The sequence below is a fragment of the Battus philenor genome, unplaced genomic scaffold (genome assembly GCF_028537555.1).
Source record: "Battus philenor isolate CCGP_79_NKW_IND1 unplaced genomic scaffold, ilBatPhil1.0.hap1 SCAF_8, whole genome shotgun sequence".
Taxonomy (NCBI): Eukaryota; Metazoa; Arthropoda; class Insecta; order Lepidoptera; family Papilionidae; genus Battus; species Battus philenor.
The window spans coordinates 15,163,981-15,184,265 of NW_027181748.1; the positions used below are offsets into that span (position 1 = coordinate 15,163,981).

The window sequence follows — 20,285 nt, forward strand, 5'->3', positions numbered from 1 at the left end:
ACGAACATTACAGCTTGTCTGCCAGAGTGAGACAGCAACTATATCTATATATACATTTTGCAGAAATGATCAAGACGAGCGGTTACTGCGCGCCATCTATCCTGATCACGTTCATCAACATGATGCTGTTCAAGACCGACCCCAACACGCGTCCTTTGTGCGATGACGTCATGTTCGCCGGACAGATGGGCCTGCAAAAGGTACGACCTATTATTTATTTATATTAACCTAATTATGTTCAAAAGTATGCCTCCAACTGGTCACTGTGAAATTGACTTTCTAATTAGGGATGATGTGATTGGTTACGGACGTGGCTAGGACTACAGCGAATGTTGAATCAATATACTTATAGCGATTAAAGTGTATCAGAAATTACAGACCTGTTGTAAACAAATATACAGGATGATTCCTTATATATGTATAAAACTTTATAGGGGTAAATGTATAGCGTATTTGCTGCTCAATATGACACACGTTTTAGAACTAGACTAGCTATGCCCGCGACTTCGTCCACGTGGAATTAACAACAAAAATTATTAAGTAATTTTTTTTTTTGTCTTAGAATTATTGTAAAAAAAAAGTAGCCCAAGTTATTCCTTAATACATCAGCTACCTGCCAGTGCAAGTCCCGTCAAAATCGGTCCAGCCATTTTAGAGATGAACCGGAACAAATGGTCAAACAGACAAAAATTTTATAAATTGTTATTTCGGTATATAACGTACATATATTCATATGTGGTAAAAGGCAGTAATTTTAACAGTACAAACAGACACTCCAATTTTATTTATTTATATAGATATATGTAAAGTATGTGTGTTTGTGTGTTCCGTATAGTTCTTTGTGATCGTGGCGCTGCTATGTGTCCCAGTGATGCTGTTTGGCAAGCCTTATTTCATCATGCGTGAGCAGAAACAACGCGCCGTGAGTATATTATTTTCTTTTATTATAATTTTATTTTCTTTTTTATATAATTAGCTAAACGCGTAGTATATTTTTATGGTTAAAAATAATACATTGATGTACAATAAATATTAAGTTGCAAGTGCTTCCTTGGTTCTTCTTAAAATATAACATAGTCTGCAGTCAAATATCTAACAGTGTTTCCCAAAGTGAAGCCCACGTTCCACTAGGTGGCAATTCTAAAATGTACTCGACACGTGTTTAAATCCTTTTGTTTAAGTATAAAATTATGCATGTTACATAGGGGGACGTAAGAATTTATAAAAAGGCTTAGGTAGTGCATGGCATGAAAAAGAATAAGAAACACTGTATATATATGATAAATTATATAAATATACTTTATCGAACGTTCTGGAACATCACCGCAATTATAAAATAAAAGTATGTGTAATATATGTGTATTGATTATAAGCAGGAAAGCCAGCCGCTGCAGAGCACGGAGGCGGCGGAGAACGGCGCCGCTGGTGGGGCCACCCACGAGCCCTCCCACGCCCACGACCACGAAGACATCTCCGAAGTCTTCATACACCAGGTGACACGACCAATCTTTCTTCCAATACAAACCTCTTACAGCAATACTAGCTGGAATTTTAATTCCATAGCCTTTAAGCTGTTAGTTGCGCAAAGGTTTGGTTACCCGGCATTTGATTTGGCACGCCGGAACCAAGATCTAAATATTCAGTTACCGATCAAGCTGTCGGAGTCCTGTGCGATTGGCAACGAACTGAGCCGATCTTTACTAAACTTACTTCTACTGATGTGCCAAATCAAATGCTAAGTAGATTTATATTATACTCAAGAATCTAGATATATGTTGCACTATATACTCTAATAGCAACCAAGTAATATAGGGTCAGTTCATACAGCTCCTTCGGAATAAAAAATACTTATAGAGGTACAGTTCAAAGTAAGGTCCGCTTTTGGGACTTGAGGGATAGAGAGAGAGAAAGAGAGTGATAAAGGAAGGGACATAAGTGGAAGGAGCTTCCACTGGCTTGCTTAGTGTAGCATGAAAACTTGATATCTTTTGAGACGGAACACTCACAATATATTGTTACATACTGTGGGTTCTGACTCGAAACGAAACACCCACTGGTTCATACCAAATAGCCACTTTATATCACTGATCGTAGAATTTCCGAAAACCGTACACAAAAATATATAAATAACTTCAAGATCACGCATTTTCACGGCACTTCTTGATCCTGTTCTGTGTTTATTTTTTAGAAGGTTCTGTAACTCATGCTAACAATATTTACGACAACCTAATGTTCTACTGTGATCAAGAAGTAAGGTGAAATAGTCATTTAAAACAGACGAGAGTCACGTCCAAAAAATCATAGATTTGGTGCTTGAAAATCGTCGATTGACAGTTAGTTATTACCCATTGTTTATTGTAATGATCTCCTATAATAAAGCCATTTTGAATCTGACATCTCTGTCTCTTGCTAAAGAGATGAAGATAACATTTGTAATATGTGCGCAGGCTATCCACACTATCGAGTACGTGCTGGGCAGCGTATCCCACACCGCGTCGTACCTACGACTGTGGGCGTTGTCGCTTGCCCACGCCCAGCTTGCGGAGGTCGCATGGAACATGTTGCTCCGTAAAGGTAAATAACACGATATATAACACATACGAGATTTAATATATACAGGTTGATTGCTTAAAGGTGTAAAAGTTAAAATAGTAAGTCTTATCCAAAAAAATAAATGGTTGCAGAAATAATTAATAATGTAATGATAATATAGTAAAAAAGGTGATTGTATAAGTATATATATAAATATAATTATTATTTATTATCTGTCCTTGTAAACTTTGTATTGCCAGAAGTAATTGGTACGTCGCATTTTAATAAAAAAAATAATTATTGTAACATATTTAAGAATGACCACTTTATATAGGGTGATTTGGTATATATGTAACGGCTTGAGCTTTTAACGCTTTTACACGCTCAGCTAAAACACCCTGTATTTGTTTTTTTATGTACAACCAATATTAAAAAAGTAAAGATGTATTCGTGGACATAATTAATGCGCCATTATTACATGAAAATATATATGTGGACATAATTAATGCGCTATAATAACATGTTTCAATGTTTATGCATGTAAATAATAAATCGTGTAGTTTTAGCAAATTTTCACTGGAAATATCAAAATGTCTTCTAGTTAAAATTTGACATAATTGAAACATGTCTAATAATTTATTCAAATAAAGAACAGTTAATTTTAATTTGAAAAAATGTTCAGTAATTTTACTATAAACTATACTTATAAGTTATGTTCAAGTTATTACAACAACTTAATATAGATGGTGTATGTTTATATTAAATATATATTGAATGTGTCCAGGGCTGATGTCGATGGGCTTCCAAGGCGGCATCTTCCTGTATGTGGTGTTCGCCGGTTGGGCCGCTATCTCGGTGTCCATCCTGGTGCTGATGGAAGGTCTCTCCGCTTTCCTGCACACCTTGCGTCTGCACTGGTACGTTCTCACTTACAGATACACAGACATTACATTATATCAAATATTTTCACCACTCGTTTAAACGGCACATATACGAACTTTATAATATGCTTAAAAGAATCGATATTTTTCAATATACATTCCAATACCTCGCTTTGAGTCGTTTCGTTTTGCGTTTTTTTCGAAGTTGCGTTGTTGCTTAATTAGTACTAATTTTCACTGTGCGTCGTTAGATTTTCGAGGTTGCGTTGTTTTGGGTTCGAGTCTTTAAATTTTTTTATTTTCTTTTTTTTCTAAAAGATGGCAACACTTGTTTCTAGTTGCGCCATGCCATCAAAATTCGGGGATTCCCTTTCTAACTAATAATTAACGCAATTTGAATACAGTTTTATTTTCACTTTGTTTTGCTAATTTTAGAGTTCAGTGTCAATTACGTAGTGTATTGTGCTTTTTTTAAAAAGAGAATAATAAATTTATATAAATTTTTACATGTTGTTTCTGGTTACAAAAAAAGTAAATATTATTCCAATTTAATTATTGGACTCCGCCAATTATATTATTTTTGTTTTTTAAATGTTTACTTTGTTCAATTTTCTTTTTAAAAAGTGGTATTTTCGTGACCTTGAATTTTTAAATAATAAGTGTAACATTCTATATGAATTTTCATTGCATGTCATGGTCACTAATAGAAAGTCATATATAAGGTTTAGTTTATTTATAATTTCTAGTTTGTGTAATACCATCATCATTCCAGCTATAAGATGTCCACTGTTAAACATTTAGGCCTCGCTCATAGATTTCCAAAAGGGTTGCTTAGAAATGACCTGCCTTCAGCATTTTTAAACGATCTTAACAAGGTTGTCTAACCTAGGTGAACGTACTACACTACGCTTTTCTGTCTATTGCCTTCTCTCCAGTATCCATTCATTCTGTACTTTCATTAAAACTCGCAACTTGACAAACAGCTGGGCTAATCAGGATGTTTTTTTGTCTACTGTTCTCATTTTTGATTTCATCTCTTAATAATATATATATATATGATAATATAATTTTAAAAGGGTTATTGTAGTTTATACTATTTACAGTGACTATGACACTAATTTGGCTATATCCAGGCAGAATTATTACTTTGCCTTCACCATTAGTCTGTCAGCCAGACTTATTAATAGAGTAATTATAGATAGAATTTCTTGGAATTTTTGAAAGTAAACTAATAATTTAAAATGTATTAAACATTACAAAATCTGGCTTTAGGGATCGATGAAATCTAAAACTGTGGTCTTATTTATGTAGACATTATTTAAAACCTTCAAGATTGTAACAAATATACTGTTTATTATTATTACAGATATATACAAAAAGATTTATTCGACATAAACACATTGTTAATATGTTACTGAAATAAATAATCCAATGATTCGGTTCTAGTGAGGGAAAGAGAAGGTGCAACATATGTGACCACATACATGGCTTTAATGAAAATCTTTGGACATCACATATAATCTTTATATAAGAAAGAAAACTGAATGATGTGTAGAACAAAAAAATTATATATAATAGAACAAAAAAAGATTAGAAAGTATTACAAACCTATTAATACAAAACAAATCAAGCTACATTTAAAATTTAATTTAGGAGTTTTTAAAATATCACACAATTTTGTTGGACAGTAGGAATATTACAATAATAACCAATGATATCTTTGTTTGCAGGGTGGAATTCCAGAGCAAGTTCTATGCAGGTGAAGGCTACCTATTCCAGCCCTTCTCCTTCGAGGTCATCCTTGACTCGGCCGGCCAGGGGGAGGAGTAATTGCCCAAAAACTCACCAACGCACCAGCCGCTAGGCATAGTGTGCAAATATTTAACCTAAAATTAACAATAGCTATGTCTCGATGTTTAAATTACAAAGTTCTCAGCTTAAATGTTACCTTAACTTATGCCCAATAATAATTCAATTCGATAATTTTAAGGGAAATGTTTTCAAATAGAAATGTAGTTGTTTGTCAAATGTAGTTCACTATTGTAAACCTTATAATCACTGAATATCAAGTGTTGTAGTGCATCAATTATTGTTATTGTAGAAGAAAAACATTTTAAAATTATATCCTATTAACATTCGCTTTTAGCATCGAAATCGTGAAACTAGTGTATAGCATCCTATTCAAGATATATATTTTATATATTTTTTTATTAATGGCTACATTTATGTCAGTATTATCTATGCCCGTTGAGTTTTTGGCGCGAAATTTAGGCATAGATACAATAGAAGGTTTATTAGTAATGTGAGATCTTTTTTTATATTTACTGTTTTTGTAAGTCGAAATGTACTTAAAAATGTTATTAAAATCAACTTTAAAGGCTCTCTTTTATTTGTTAAAATGCAATCAGCTGATTAGTTTCAATGTGGGTACGGCCATTTTGTGCCGTTTGTAGTGTCTGTGGGCGTTGTTAGCTTCCGATTGAATAAATGACGTCCTGTTTAGCGCAAATCGATTTTTCATTTATCCTGATCGTATATCTATTTATTTATGTGTTTGATTTTGGTCTTAATAAATATAAGGGGCTATTATATAAGTCCTTGCAAGTCCTCTATCTTCATCGTCTAACATCACAAGATATTTACTGCACGTTCCTTTTATATAGAAATATAAGGAGGAGTTTCTGTCGACATATTTTACAGAAAAACTGATTGATTTGTTACTGCTCCGGCATTGAAAATTTGTATACTAGATGGCAAAAGGTTGTTGATAATGAAGGTGAATATATTGTTGATTAGAAATAAAAACTTGTTAGAAATGTAGTCGTGTGAATTTAACTTAAAGCAACATTACATTCTGGTTTCCCTAATATATATTAATGTTGGTTGAATTTACATAATCTTATTTAGATTTAAACTTTGCTTCTTGCCCACAAAACAGATTATTGTGTTGAAACATAATGGTCTAAAGATTGTTCCTTTGCTAATGTATTGTAGTTTTTTTTTCTAATATTTTGTGTGAATAGCAACTGAGTAGATGATACAAACTGGACTTTTACACTGCTCGAAACTAAAATTTAATGATATTGCAGATTGATTTGTAAGAAAAAATATATTTAAGTCACTATTTTCTGAATTATAACACGAAAATTTAAACCTGTAAAAAAATGAAAATAGCAATGCAACCAAAAATGATTGATTTAATAACTATCAGGTTTTCAGAGGTTTTTAACACAAAGTATAATGTGCTTATAAATATAGAGCGTTTTATTTTTAATTAAGTACATTATTCTATTAAGTTAGTTAAAATACATATTAATAGTTATTTCCAGACAAATATTTAAAACTTACATTGGAACATAATTTTTATGTCTCAATTTTGGATAATAAAATCTAATGAGAGAATACTACGAGAGTATTAAAAATGGCGGGCGCACCCATATGATTTGCATAGATAATACAAGGAATTGAAATATATATTGCAACATTATTTTAGATTAGACATTAAATATATAACAGCCGTGACAGATGTTCGAGCTGGTAAAGCTCGGGACCTTAAAGTTCACGAACTTAGCTCAATAAGCAATACGTATAAAATTAAAAATAAAAACAGCTAAGTAAAGTTTATCAAAGGAAATATAATTAAATCTATATAAATACAATAGTAACATAAATAAACACTAAACATAAACAGATTGATTTAATCAAATCAAAATTAAAAAAGGGAGGATCTTAAAAACTATGGTAAATATGCAAGCTGAGACGATCTAAAAGCAAAATCCCTAACTAACCTGCGTGGCGATTTTAAAGTACGCGTACTTAAGGTGACAGATGGCGGAAAATGTGACAGGAGGTACAAATTTACGCGTTAAAAATTCGAAAGTGTCATCTTTCTAACATCCATCACAATTTCGTAATTAAAAAAGTTTAGTAACATAATAAGTACATTATTCATTTATTTTATTACACTCATTACTAAAAATTAGATGTTAAAATCAATACAGTAAATTAAATTTAAATGAAAATTTTATTTAAATATTTTTAACAATCGGCTTATTTACCCAACAGACGTTTTACTGTCGTAGGTTTCAATAAACAATTTGAACTTTAAAGCGAAATGTCAAACGCGCAGTTTATAGCGAACTGTCAAATGAGTATTTTCAACAATAAAGTTTTAATTTGTTTTTTATGTTCAGCAAAATTTGATATATTGTTTTCTTTTCATACAACATTAGGGAAATACACATGGAACACGTACAATAATATACTTTATCGACATCCTTGTACGGGAATATTGTTCAGAGAGTTTTGTAAAAGTTTATATTTATATAAGTAGATTGTGAGGAGTGACTGTTTCGTCTTAATCATATTCGGCTCCGATGGTGATACTGATGTCTCCGGGCAGCACGCTTGTCCTGTGGTACCAGCGGTTGGTGTCCACTACCACTAAGTAAGTAAAAACATTATGTATAAACGGTGATATAAAAAAACGTTTTGATTTTAGCGTTCTCTCTCTCTCTCTCTCTCGCAAGTCCATCTCTCACACTTTGGGAAGGAGTGCCGCAAAAAACGCGCGTTCGCGGGAAGCCGTTCCTCAGTAGCTGTCAAATGGCGTAAGCGCGCGGAGCTGCCACAAGCTTCATTTTTGTAGTCAAATTTCATAATTAATTCTTCTTTATTTAAAGTAGGCTTAGTTTGCCGGCTCTTATGGAACCTCAATTACATATGTATTTTTAACTCTATCAATGCATTTTATGGCAAACGTCAAAAATAAGCAACAAAAAACTGACAATTCGTCCCCAAGTCGTGACAGCTTATTAAAAGCACCTATTGTCAGATTTAATAATAAATTCAAAAAACGTTTGTGTGCTATGTTTTAATATAATTGAATTTCAATTTACAAAGACGTTAAATATTTTAATATCTATTAAATAAATAATTTTAATTTTTTTAATAAACAAATAGTCACGCTGACTATATTTCGGCTGTTTCTTTTCAGGTCTGAGGTATTTATTAACAAGTAGTAAAGTCATCTTGATTGTCAAAAAGAGATGTAATTCATTCTATGTTGAATAATGATTTTTTATGTTTGAATTTAAAATGAACGATATAACATTACACCGGGAAAAATAAAACGAGTATTGATATTTCAAGTACTAGCCGATTGACACCCACTGCAAGGCATTGTCCTCCTCTTAAAGATAGTCAAAATGATCGGTGCTTGTCTAGTGGGGGGCTTACACACGCCGCGTCTTTGGGCTCGTGATCGCCACTCGAGTCCCGCTTACTGTTACTTCTAACCAGCAATGCTTCCAATGGTAAATACTCACGTATCTCTCCAGGCTGCACGGTGAGTGTAATAGGTCGGCACGTGTAAAGGCACTCCGGTGGTGGCGCTAGCTGCCACAGTTTCCGCCCACGCACCTGCGCCTGCCACGAGACACGCCGCACCGAATCCACCTGCGTATACGCACTGTTTTGTATCTTTGATCTACATTATGTTACAGATAGCGCCATTTATGGAATGGTTCTTTAGTTACTGTCAAGTACTTGTAATCTTGTATGAGTGAAAATAAATTATTTTATCTATACATAGCTGGAACTCTAGAAGCTATATACAATATACAACTGCAAAATAGTTATCCCGCGAGACTTGAACCATACACGCTTTGAGCAAAGAGTAGTGGTAGCGTCTTGTATCGTACTTCAAAGATGCCGCCGCAATATGTCACTGCGTTGACAAAGTTACACCAATGTGTCATTTCGGCGCGCGCCTTTAGGAATTTATAAATCCTTTATAATAATATTACCGCGGGTGTATAAATATCCAAGTGATTTTATAAATACAATGCCGCATTTAAACATTTCGTCCTGACAAGCCATTCGGTTTTCGTACAACAGTTTTTCAGTCAGGATAGAGATCCGTTCCATTACTAAATATACATATATTTAATGTATTTAAGCTCGAGGAAGAATCCAATGAAAAGATAAATAGAAAACTTGCATTTAATGGAATCAGGCGTTGCCTTGCTGAAGTCCATCCTAAGTAAGAAAAGGACCAATATACCGCATACGCATTTATTAGCGGGCTGGCGGGCGCTTTGTTGCACGACTACCACTGCATGTGCGGAAGTGGCTAAATATTGGTCCTTTTCTTACTTAGAAAACTTGTGTTGATAAATAGAAAAAAAACACACTTTTCCCATACAAACTGCATAGTAAACTAAAATATTTAACTTTGTTTTGTTTCTGCCAAAGAGACGTGTGCTAGGTCGCCTAGGTAATAACTTTTAAGGTGAAGATTGACAGCTCATGGAAGAGGCTCCATGGAGTTACTAAACCCGAAAACATCTACGAGGGGACCTTGGCTTGGACTATCACACATCGATAATACCAGTTTAGTTTTCTGATTTTGACGAGACCTATTGAATATTGAATGGCGACGATGACGGTATGCAGTGTACGTGGCTTGTCTTATAGTCGTTGCGGCGTTCGGAAACTCGAGTATGTGTCTCGGTTTCCGGACGGTTCGATGTTTAGATGTACCGAGTGTTTTTGTATTGTATGTGATGGCACCTAAAATCAGTGAATTTATGTGTTGAGCGACAGAGTCATAGTAGTGAATGAAGTGACGTCTGATTACAGCTTTACATAATATTACTTTAAATGACAACGAGTTCCGCTGTTTAACAATGGATCGAGGCGACCAAAAAAGTTTTAAGGACGCGCGCGAGCTGGTCCGCCTGTGCTTTGAAAGAATACATATCTCTAAATGCCAAACGTTTGACGTCAATCAAAATCAAAAAGGCGTTTCTGGGTGTAATACTTCCAGTTTCACCCTTTCGTTACTAGCGCCGGAGTTAGCCGGCGTCCATTGGACGACCCGTGTGTACCAGCGCCGGAGTTAAACGGCAACCACCTTGTAATGTGGGCTTATGTGTAGATCCGTGTTTTAAGATTTATTACAGCCAAATAAATTACTAATAATTATCCTAACTTTTATTTTTAATTAATATACCAGTGAAATATTTAAATATGTAACACAAATGATAAAATTCGAACATCAGCTTACCGCCACACAATGTGCGCACTGCCGTAAGGAAAGGGTTAAGAAACAGAAAACTAGAAAGAGTCTCACGTGCTTATGGGCTCCTTGGCCAGGTCCCCCCATGAAGATCCAGTCAACGGTGTCGCTCTTTTAATGCCAAACATTTGACGTCAATCAAAATCAAAAAGGCGTTTCTGGGTGTACTATTTGCAGTTTAAGAAACAGAAAACTAAAAAGAGTCTCACGTGCATATGGGCTCCTTGGCCAGGTCCCCCCATGAAGATCCAGTCAACGGCGTCGCTTTCTAAATGCCAAACATTTGACGTCAATCAAAATCCAAAAAGGCTTTTCTGGGTGTAATACTTGCAGTTAAAGAAACAGAAAACTAAAAAGAATCTCACGTGCATATGGGCTCCTTGGCCAGGTCCCCTCATGAAGATCCAGTCAACGGCGTCGCTTTCTAAATGCCAAATATTTGACGTCAATCAAAATCCAAAAAGGCTTTTCTGGGTGTACTACTTGCAGTTTAAGAAACAGAAAACTAAAAACAGTCTCACGTGCATATGGGCTCCTTGGCCAGGTCCCCCCATGAAGATCCAGTCAACGGTGTCGCTTTCAGCAGTTTTAGGCAGGAAGTAAGGCCGGGTGTAGAACTCCCGCAGGCGTCGCGTTTCCTCGTCGAAGCAGGTGCTCCAACCAACATACCACGGATCGCCGGACAGGTTCGCTCGCTTCTCGTCCATTTCAAACACTTCGTTAAGCGACCCCAGTCCGGATTTATACGCGAAGAAGAAACACTCGTTTATCTTCTTACCCATTTTACCGTTACGGTAGAATTCAGCGAAGAATTCAAATCTAAATTCCTGGAATATAATTTCTCTTTTAACTATATTTAGTGGTTAAAATCTAAGCTGTGTACAATTTTTGTAACAACCTATCACAGTATTGATGGTAATACATAGTTAATACATAGTACATAGTAGATGGTCAATACATAGTAATGAATTAACATTAATTATTTTTTAATCTCATCAGCTAAAAACCATGTTGTTTGACTTCCTTTTATTTATATTGAGCTGGAAAGCTTTAATCAAAGTTAAATACGTAAAGCAAGCACATCTTCCTTTATTTATATGCTTTCAGATTTATTGTAGAATCTTTGAACACAAACATGATGAGAAAAAAGGAAACGACTCGGCTTGTGCTAGCTGTTGGCTCTATTCCTTGCTAGCTTCCTTGATATGTAGAAAGTTCATTTTGTAACCTTGTTATTAGTGTAGTCTATAATGACGATTGATTTTTAAATGAAAATAAAATTTGTCACAATTATTTAAAAAGAATCATGTTTATTTACTTGGATAGCTCTCCAGTTGTCGGTTGCGTCGGTGATTATAACCGGCGTGGCGCTGTACGCAAACCTGTCTTCGAATTCCTCGGAGGAGATGTTCGCGAGCCTCACCACCTCCTCCACGTCCATACACATGGAACAGTCCTCTGGTGGCCGGAACAGCGTCAGGGAGCTCGACGGCACCTCCAATGCACACCTCTGTGTCATCATAAGTACGATACGACATGAAAAAACAGGAAGTAACTTAACCCTTAATAGCCTAGAGTTTTAATTATGATACCAATCTTTTAAACCGAATGTTCACATTACTATTAGTTTTTTTATAGGTTGGCTGTACAAATTTTTGTGTTGTATAATATTCTTTCCAACGAAATTTAAAAAAAAAATCTATTTTTCCCTTCATCTAGACCCTCAAGCAAACACAGTAATATTTAAAAAATCACTTTCGTAAATCAGGCTGTTAAGGGTTAAAGTAAAATCTATGACTAAAATTAAATATTTTTAATACGAATTCTAAGTTAGTTTTATTTTAATAATTAATATGTTAGCTGCCACACTGAAACTTGCATATTTTATCCTCTAATTCCTAAGCCATAAGGTCTGTCTAACCTAATATTTCAAATAAAGAGAAATTAATCAATTTTGTTGATGTACGAATTGTTACAGGACTCTAAACCATGTCGCGCGACCGTGTGAAATATTCTAAGTTATTCCAAATACAAATATTCCGTAAAAGTATTCCATCTAGAGTTCAAACAATATTGTTTTATTTTAATTAGGGTAGAAACCGAACTTCTCTACTACTGTTTTCTATATCTAAAGCATTCTTTATGCTAGTTTTAAATTTTTAATAGTCACACACACAAAAAACCACCCGGGCTTATATCTGTGGTATCAAAATTGACATAAATAAAAAAAAATTGAGGTTATACTATGAAATAGAGGAGAATAGGTCAAGCTTCTGTTTAAGCTGTCACTCAGAGTTATAAGAATATGCATTTAAGTTCGTAGTTAGATTATTCAATAAGAAAGACATAAGTTTGTGTTTTATGTTTATTCCATGTCAAACCTAGTTGTATTTTTTCGATCAATGTTCGAAAATTCTATAGAATTTCGACTATTTAACCTATTATAAATTAAAATTCGCTTGATGCATGCGAATTGTAGGATTTTAATTATTCGAAATGTATTAGCAAAGTAAGTTGTGCATGACTTTACAAATGCACAATATTGGCCATAACTGTAAACATTACTAATTTTTGTTCTAGATCAAGAATATTCCATTTCATTATCGCTTTATCATTTAATGTAATAACGGTTAATTTAACTAAATTTAAAACAAAAATTAAAAATGTGTTTTAATAAATATTTTCGTAAAACAATTTATTTTAAATAAAAAAAAATAATACTCACCTCCGAAAAATGATTTGGGTAAACTCTCCAAGAAGTAAATGCTATTATTAGAATGGCAACACTCAAATAATAATATTTTACGTTACGTTTAAATGATTTAGAATTAGTTTCATTTTTATATGCCTGTATTTCCAGTTGCGATATATACGTACTACCCAACTTAAAGCTTTCCATTTTGTTAAGTATTTTTAATAATTTTAATTCAGCGATTTTTAGCTTTTTCTCGCACAGTTTCGGTTGCGTTGAGCTCATTGCCGACACAACTTTGAAGTGTCCTGCGATCGAATGAAAAGAGTTTAATCCTTGCGGCAACTTATATAGGACAGGACAGACATAGAGTCGATCATAGCATAAATTTTCTAGATTAATACTCTGTGTACAGTCACAGACAAATATTATTTTTAAATATTATATTTTTTATTTTTATTTATAAAAGATTTAGGAACAACATTTAAGGTGTAAAATCTGGTTGTAGATGCTTTTTTAGCCCTAGGAGTGAACGTGGTGAAATGCCAATTCTGTACCATCAAACAGAAAACAAAAGAAACACTCGTGTTTTCCTATTCTATTTACAAAAACAAAATACGCTTCAACAAAATCTATCATCACAATCATTTCTACTGAAGGGCTGTCACGGGGGGACATAGGCCTCTCCTATGGATTTCCAGTGGAACCGGTTGGAAGCACCAGCGTCCATCGTCTTCTTATAACTTTAAAAATGCCTGCCCACCTTGTATGTGGATGGATTTGCTGCGCTTGCTGATCTTTTCCATTCCAAGTTTTCAAGGCCCTGGCGAACATCTATTCTGGCCGCTATTGGACCTATGGTCTAAATAGTATAAAAGAATTCCGCCTATGCCTACTCATCATAATATCTCTTGAATCATAAGGCCAACCATAATATTCGTAACTTAGTAAGAACATATTTGCGGTGTGGAGGTCATTCAAGAACGAATTTCCCGAAATTCCACCTCTAAGAAGAGTTGGGGGAGGATGCGTTTATAAAAATAATGTTTATTTTTAAACTGTAGCTCTTGTAGGTATAAAACTTCCCCTAAAACTTTATGTATTTTATAACACACAGAAGGCCCCGCAAAACGGGCAGGGGATAACTATTTAATTATAACTTTAGTAAGAAAAGGACCTATGTATAGCTACTTCCACAATGCAGCAGTAGTCGTGCAATAAGTGCACCGCCCGCCAGCCCGCTTATAAATGCGTATGCGGCAAACAATGCGAATTACACACCGCCACCGTCAAATCACTCAACTCGTGTTTCACCCCTCCACGGGGCATCCTCGGGAGTAATGTTACACCGATTAGTGCCAAACACACAGTGACTACTGCTGCATGGCGGAATGAGCTATATATTGGTCCTTTTCTTACTTAGGATGGACTTCCGCAAAATAACGCCTGAATTCATTAGATAATTATAACTTTAGTTTATTCGATAGTCACAGAAACGTGGACTCTGATTCTGAGGCTCATTGGAAAGGTCGCTGTCCCTTAACGGGCAATCGAGCTTGGGATTTCTCTACAAGATCGAATCAGCATTGAGGGAATCTGGAGAATGATGAAGTATTGGTCAGCGAATTGCCAAGTTGATGTGGCAGGGTCATGCCGCAGAACTGATGGCCACAGGGCGTTTAAGTCCTGGAGTATATACACACTGTTGAAACTGAAATTCCTTCCACCCGCACTAAGCATTTTGCGAATACTTTTATAGTGCGAACAGCCAAGACGTGAAACAACCTACCAGCGTCTTTGTTTCCAGACAATTATAACTTAGAAGTCTTCAAGATAAGAGTGAATAGCTTTCTTTTGGGCAAGCATATACCATCGTAGACTACGTCATCGATAAGGCGAGACAGATGGCAAATGATTTGCCTTTGAAGCATAAGAGAATAAAGAATTCGAACCGGCAAGTACAGTGCAAGACGTCGGTCATTGACGACGTTGGATGCAGGCGTTTCATCCGGTTCTATTGTAAATTTATACGGAAAACCTATGTCCAGTTTTGGACATTCTCTGCCTAAAATGATTGACAACTGTCCAGATGTAATTTTTAAAACCTTTTTTGCCTTACGTACCTGTTGTACAACTCTAGAATATCTCGGCGTCTTATATGCGACAAATAGGGAGTCGATGTGAGTGAAATTGGTATGAAATTGAAATTCATTATCGGGCCAGAACATAGCAGCTGGGGTCGTTTCACTTCGTTACACGGCCCGTTGCTTCATGCGCCCCTTGTTGCTTGCGAACAAAGCATGAATTCCCGTAACAGTCTAAATTAAAATTACTTTTCAATATTTCAAATCATGCAATCAATCATATATTTAAAATCTCTAGATAATTTCAAAGAAGAGATGTATAAAAGGAAAGGAAAAGAAAGGATTCTCGGTGTACAATGCTTCCGGAGTCGAAAGAATTTTCTGTCCTAACTGAAGGGAAGTTATGTGAAGTGAACCGCGTGGCTGTTCCATACGTATTTACTATATTGTTTCGAAAGAAGTTAATACTGTTAGCTCTGGGCGCTTTTACAGCTTCCTCGGAAAAGATTGCCAGAAATAAAAATTCCATGAATTTTTCAAAAATAAAACTAGATAGACGTATTCCAGTTTGCAGAATGACGATCGCACGAATGTAGTAATTCTACACGAGTTAGTGTGTAGTGTTGTGAATGTGAGTGTGCGGGAGGGTATTGAGGACCACTCGTAAGTCTAAGGTAGGATACTGATTCTTCTGGACATTCTTCTGGACAGGATCGCTTCTGAAATGCATCGGTTTGTATGTTGTGTGGTGCTTGGTTTTGTTTCGTCGCAGGAAGAGTGGTTGCTGGTGCAGTGGGAACGGCGCTTGCAGTATTGTGGGTGGGTGCAGCGTGTCGCGTGTTACACTGGGATTGTAGAAACCCTTAGATAATGTCATTGAGGACGTCTTTAGGACACCTTCAGAAGGTTCTGTAGAAGGCGTGGAAGGTATGGCGAGATGAGCTCACTATGAGTGGATTCAGATGTTAAATACACCTTAACCCACTGCTTTCTCAAAGTATGTTTTTGAACAGGCCTATAAGAACTCTTGTACTGTTGGGAGGTTGAGGTCGCTGCGGAGGTCTATATTGTGTTGGAACACTCGACTCATTGGCGATGAGAGTGAAGAAGTTCTGCAAAGTTTGCAGAGGATAGGGTGTGGATATAGGGATGTGCGCGAAGTAAATACTTGCGAAGGAGAATAGCAGGTTTTGTCAAAATTACATGGCTATTACATGATTTTACTAACTACGTGATATTATACAATAGTGGGAATATTATCGTAAGGTTTTCGATAGTCGAGCGGCATATGAATGGCAGTTTGTGGAGAGGTTTGTCAACGCGGTGTGTTGTTGCGGGGGCGACACTGGAAGTATATCGTCTGCTATCACGGCATTTTTGAAGGAATGACAAACAAGACAATAGCCCTTTCTTCGTTTTAAGCATGTCATAGGTCTGGGCGGGTAACCAATTTTGCGTTAATATGTACCTTCTAATGTGATAGATATAAGTTTAGATTTTTACATTTAATATTGCTAATATAATAATAGAAATATAATTAAAGAATAATGAAAGACGCATGCGAGTTTACAAAGGTTCGTTGCCATTTATTGGTGTTTAAAAGAACTTTTTTTAAAAAATGATTATATATAAAATCTTGCTACATCCCTTAATCGATCGACCCGATTTTTCCGTTACAAAATAAAATCTGAAAGAAAGTTTCAAAAGTGATTTCAGAGACAAATTTCGTATAAATTTTTAGGTTAATAGCGTACTTTTTGCTATATGGCTGTCATTTAAGTCATTTCATTAAAAAAATGGGTATAATAAAAATATTCAAACCCAAATGTAGTAATTATTGAAAAATCTTTGATTAGGGTCACTACGATGGTTACTATATTATATACTTGTAGGTGTAGAGTTTAAAAGGTAGCTAATATTAATATAAGAATTTTTCTATTTTGTAAGACAATGTTCATGCAAATAACATAAGTAATTCTAAAAAGCTTGACGTTTAAGCAAGTGTCTGTCTTCTAACATTCGTCTATGGTAAAGAAGTAAATGTCACAAGTCAAATATTTCCAAAACAAGTCCTGTAGAATGTTCACTAGCCGAAAACTCTTTAAAATTAGATTGCCTTCATGAAGTAAATTTTGACATTACTAAATGCAAAAAATATATAAAACTCGATTTTATTAAACATTTATTCGTAAATTAACACAATGGCAGCGATACTTGGCGGAGGACTGGGCGGCCTGTCTACCGGTTATTATTTGCTTAAAAATAATTTAAGTAATAACAATAACTTGAAATTTCTATTGCTGGAAGCAACTAATTATTGCGGAGGATGGATCAAATCAATAAAAACAAAAGATTACGTCTTCGAGCAAGGGCCGCGCACAATTCGGCCCAAAGGTGTCGTAGGTTTGAATACTCTGAACATGATACAGGACTTAGGACTAAGTGAACACGTTCTGCCGATAAAATCCGACCATCCAGCGGCAAAAAACAGAATGATCTACGCAAATAATTCATTGCATTTATTACCATCAGGTTTTAAAGGAGTTTTTCAAAGAAACGAACCTTTCTCGAAGCCGCTGATATATGCAATATTCAAAGATTTGTGGAACCCGCATAAACAGCTTCAAGACGATTCGATTTACAACTTCGTAGAAAGACGGTTCGGTAAGGAGATTGCCGATTATGCGATCGCACCCATGATTTGTGGGATTTGCGCCGGGGACGCGAAGGAAATATCTGTGAAATTCTTAATGCGTACGCTTTTCGAGTGGGAACAAAACCACGGTGGGGTCGTAAAAGGAATGTTCAAGTCGATGTTTAAAACCAAAAGTGAAAGTGATATGCAGTTAAGTGAATTAGCGAAAAAGGCTCAGGAAGAAAAGTGGAATGTTTACACAATAAAAGGTGGAATCGCGAACTTTCCCGCCTCCTTGTTGCAACATCTCAAGGAGAACAATGTAGACATAAAACTCAACAACAAAGTCCGTGAGATTCAATTTGTGGACTCTAGCACTGTTAAGTTAATTAATAATTCTGGAGAGGAAATAATAACAAACCATGTATACTCATCTATACCCTCGCACGCTCTAGCAGATCTAGTTGTAAAACAACATCCAGAATTAGCAGAAAATCTTAAAGAAATTCCATTTGTTACAGTAGGTATAGTCAACCTTTACTTTAAAACCAATAAGACTCTAATCTCACCTGCATTTGGGTTTCTAGTTCCTCCAATAGAGAACTCTCCAATTCTTGGTGTAGTTTTCGACTCCTGTTGTATCCCTGATCAAAATGGTACAGTACTAACTGTAATGCTGGGTGGAAGATGGTTCAAGGAGAAATTTGGTAATAGTGTCACAGAGAAAGAACTGTTTGACATAGCTCAGAGAGAATTGAGAAGCATTTTGAATATAATGGAAGAGCCAACAGTTTATAATGTTAACATTTTAGACAAGTGCATTCCACAGTATGTTATAGGGCATTACGAAAGGGTTGAGAAGATCAGGCAGTATATCCAAGACCACAATCTTCCAATATCCTTGGTGGGCAGCAGTTATGATGGGGTTGGTGTTAATGATGTAATTTACTCAGCGAAAACACAAGTTCAGTGATATCTCCTATATATAGTACAAAAAAGTTATAACGGACATGTATACTCATAAATAAATGTAAGCATAAAACCAGATTGTACAAATTTAACGGAAATTATAATGAAATGGAATAAATTTTTTATAAATATTTTCTAACTAGCTTAAGGGCTTTGTAATACTTTATATGTGTTGAATTGTTGTATGTTATGTTTTTTTTTGTCAAATTGTTATTGGATTTATTCTTTGCAAATGTATTATGAAATTAGTCCATTAATAATTATTTTGTTATTGTTATATAGTCAGAAAGAATTGATTAATATCAAATGACTCAAATTAAAGTTATGTATGCACACATATATTACATATTTCAATATTGAAAACAAAAAAGTGCAAAATACAATTATAAAATAAAATTACTAAATATATTTATTTAAAAAAAATCCACTGTCCATGTTACTGTATTTTGTTGGATATGTTTTGGTTTGGTTATTAAAGAGATTTTTTTAGTTCAGAAGGTGAATTATTTTGAACCAGAAAATAAAGCAGGCAGAGAAAGAGTATACCCTGATCTTAAAAGTGTGGACCTATACTACATATGTCTGTTATATTTAATAAAATTTTTTCAACTGCACTTTTGTATACAAATGAAAAGAACAGGTAATGGTTGTTCACAGTTTTAAATAAATTTAAGAATGCAGTTACATATGGCTACTATTTTAAAATATATGCATGTGGCTATTTCACTTTAATGTATTATTAGAAAATCATCATTATTGTCACTGCACGTCTTTAGGTTTCTTACATTATATTTTTTCAGATATTATTTAGTCAGGGTCCAAAACATGTTATACTGATTTTGATTTTGATACATTTTTATAATACAAATCAATACAGAAACACAAGTTGTGATGTAAAAAAATTAATATCAGGTATAGACTGAATTACTTTTTGACCATTTATCTTTATTCTTTCTTGAATCCAGTACAGACAAGATTTTTAAAATTAAATTTTAAGTTTTATTATTGCAGTGGTGGCCAAATAACTATACTTATTATAGCATAAATCGGAATGTAAGATTATATACTGATCTTTCATGACAGTATTGTTAACCTGTTGTTTGTTTGACTAATAATTGTAAAGAGCGAGATATAAGTCAGAATAACATTTGCTCTTAGGATATTCCATCATAGGATGTCACTTTTAATATATATGTAACTAGCTGATCCCGCAAATGTTTAGCAAAAAAAAATAGTTTTTAATTAACAAATAAAAAATAAATGTTGATTGTATAGGGGTGAAAATTGGGAGTTGAATGTATTTTTGTGTGTTGTATCATTAAAAAATAAAAACAAAAAATTTTTTCTAAAAAATAAAAAGAAATTTAGGGGTGGACCACTCTTAACATTCAGGGGGATTAAAAATAGATGT

General features: G+C 34.7%; 3 protein-coding genes across 4 annotated transcripts in view; 2 read left to right on the top strand and 1 right to left on the bottom strand.

Moving 5' to 3' along the window:
- Positions 1 to 5,559, top strand: part of LOC137931812 (V-type proton ATPase 116 kDa subunit a 1-like) — a 41,247-nt gene extending 35,688 nt beyond the window's left edge. The window contains exons 13-18 of one of the 2 annotated variants that reach the window (XM_068775323.1): positions 64 to 200; positions 836 to 922; positions 1,374 to 1,493; positions 2,448 to 2,574; positions 3,317 to 3,449; positions 5,144 to 5,559. In XM_068775323.1, coding sequence (XP_068631424.1) covers positions 64 to 200; positions 836 to 922; positions 1,374 to 1,493; positions 2,448 to 2,574; positions 3,317 to 3,449; positions 5,144 to 5,243 — 704 coding nt within the window. In that variant the 3' untranslated portion in view covers positions 5,244 to 5,559. The remainder of the gene's footprint in view (positions 1 to 63; positions 201 to 835; positions 923 to 1,373; positions 1,494 to 2,447; positions 2,575 to 3,316; positions 3,450 to 5,143) is intronic. The other variant, XM_068775322.1, reaches the window with a different exon arrangement.
- A 2,211-nt stretch (positions 5,560 to 7,770) lies between these two features.
- LOC137931780 (uncharacterized) lies at positions 7,771 to 13,471 on the bottom strand. The gene is made up of 5 exons (XM_068775279.1): positions 13,220 to 13,471; positions 11,813 to 12,004; positions 11,016 to 11,321; positions 8,741 to 8,870; positions 7,771 to 7,856 (listed from the first exon to the last, which is right to left on the bottom strand). Exons 1-5 carry the CDS (start codon positions 13,469 to 13,471, stop codon positions 7,771 to 7,773), a joined length of 966 nt encoding a protein of 321 aa, XP_068631380.1.
- Positions 13,472 to 17,327: 3,856 nt separating this feature from the next.
- Ppox (protoporphyrinogen oxidase) lies at positions 17,328 to 19,081 on the top strand. The gene has a single exon (XM_068774899.1). The coding sequence runs from the start codon at positions 17,472 to 17,474 to the stop codon at positions 18,876 to 18,878; it is 1,407 nt and encodes a 468-aa protein (XP_068631000.1). The 5' UTR covers positions 17,328 to 17,471; the 3' UTR covers positions 18,879 to 19,081.
- Positions 19,082 to 20,285: the final 1,204 nt, after the last annotated feature.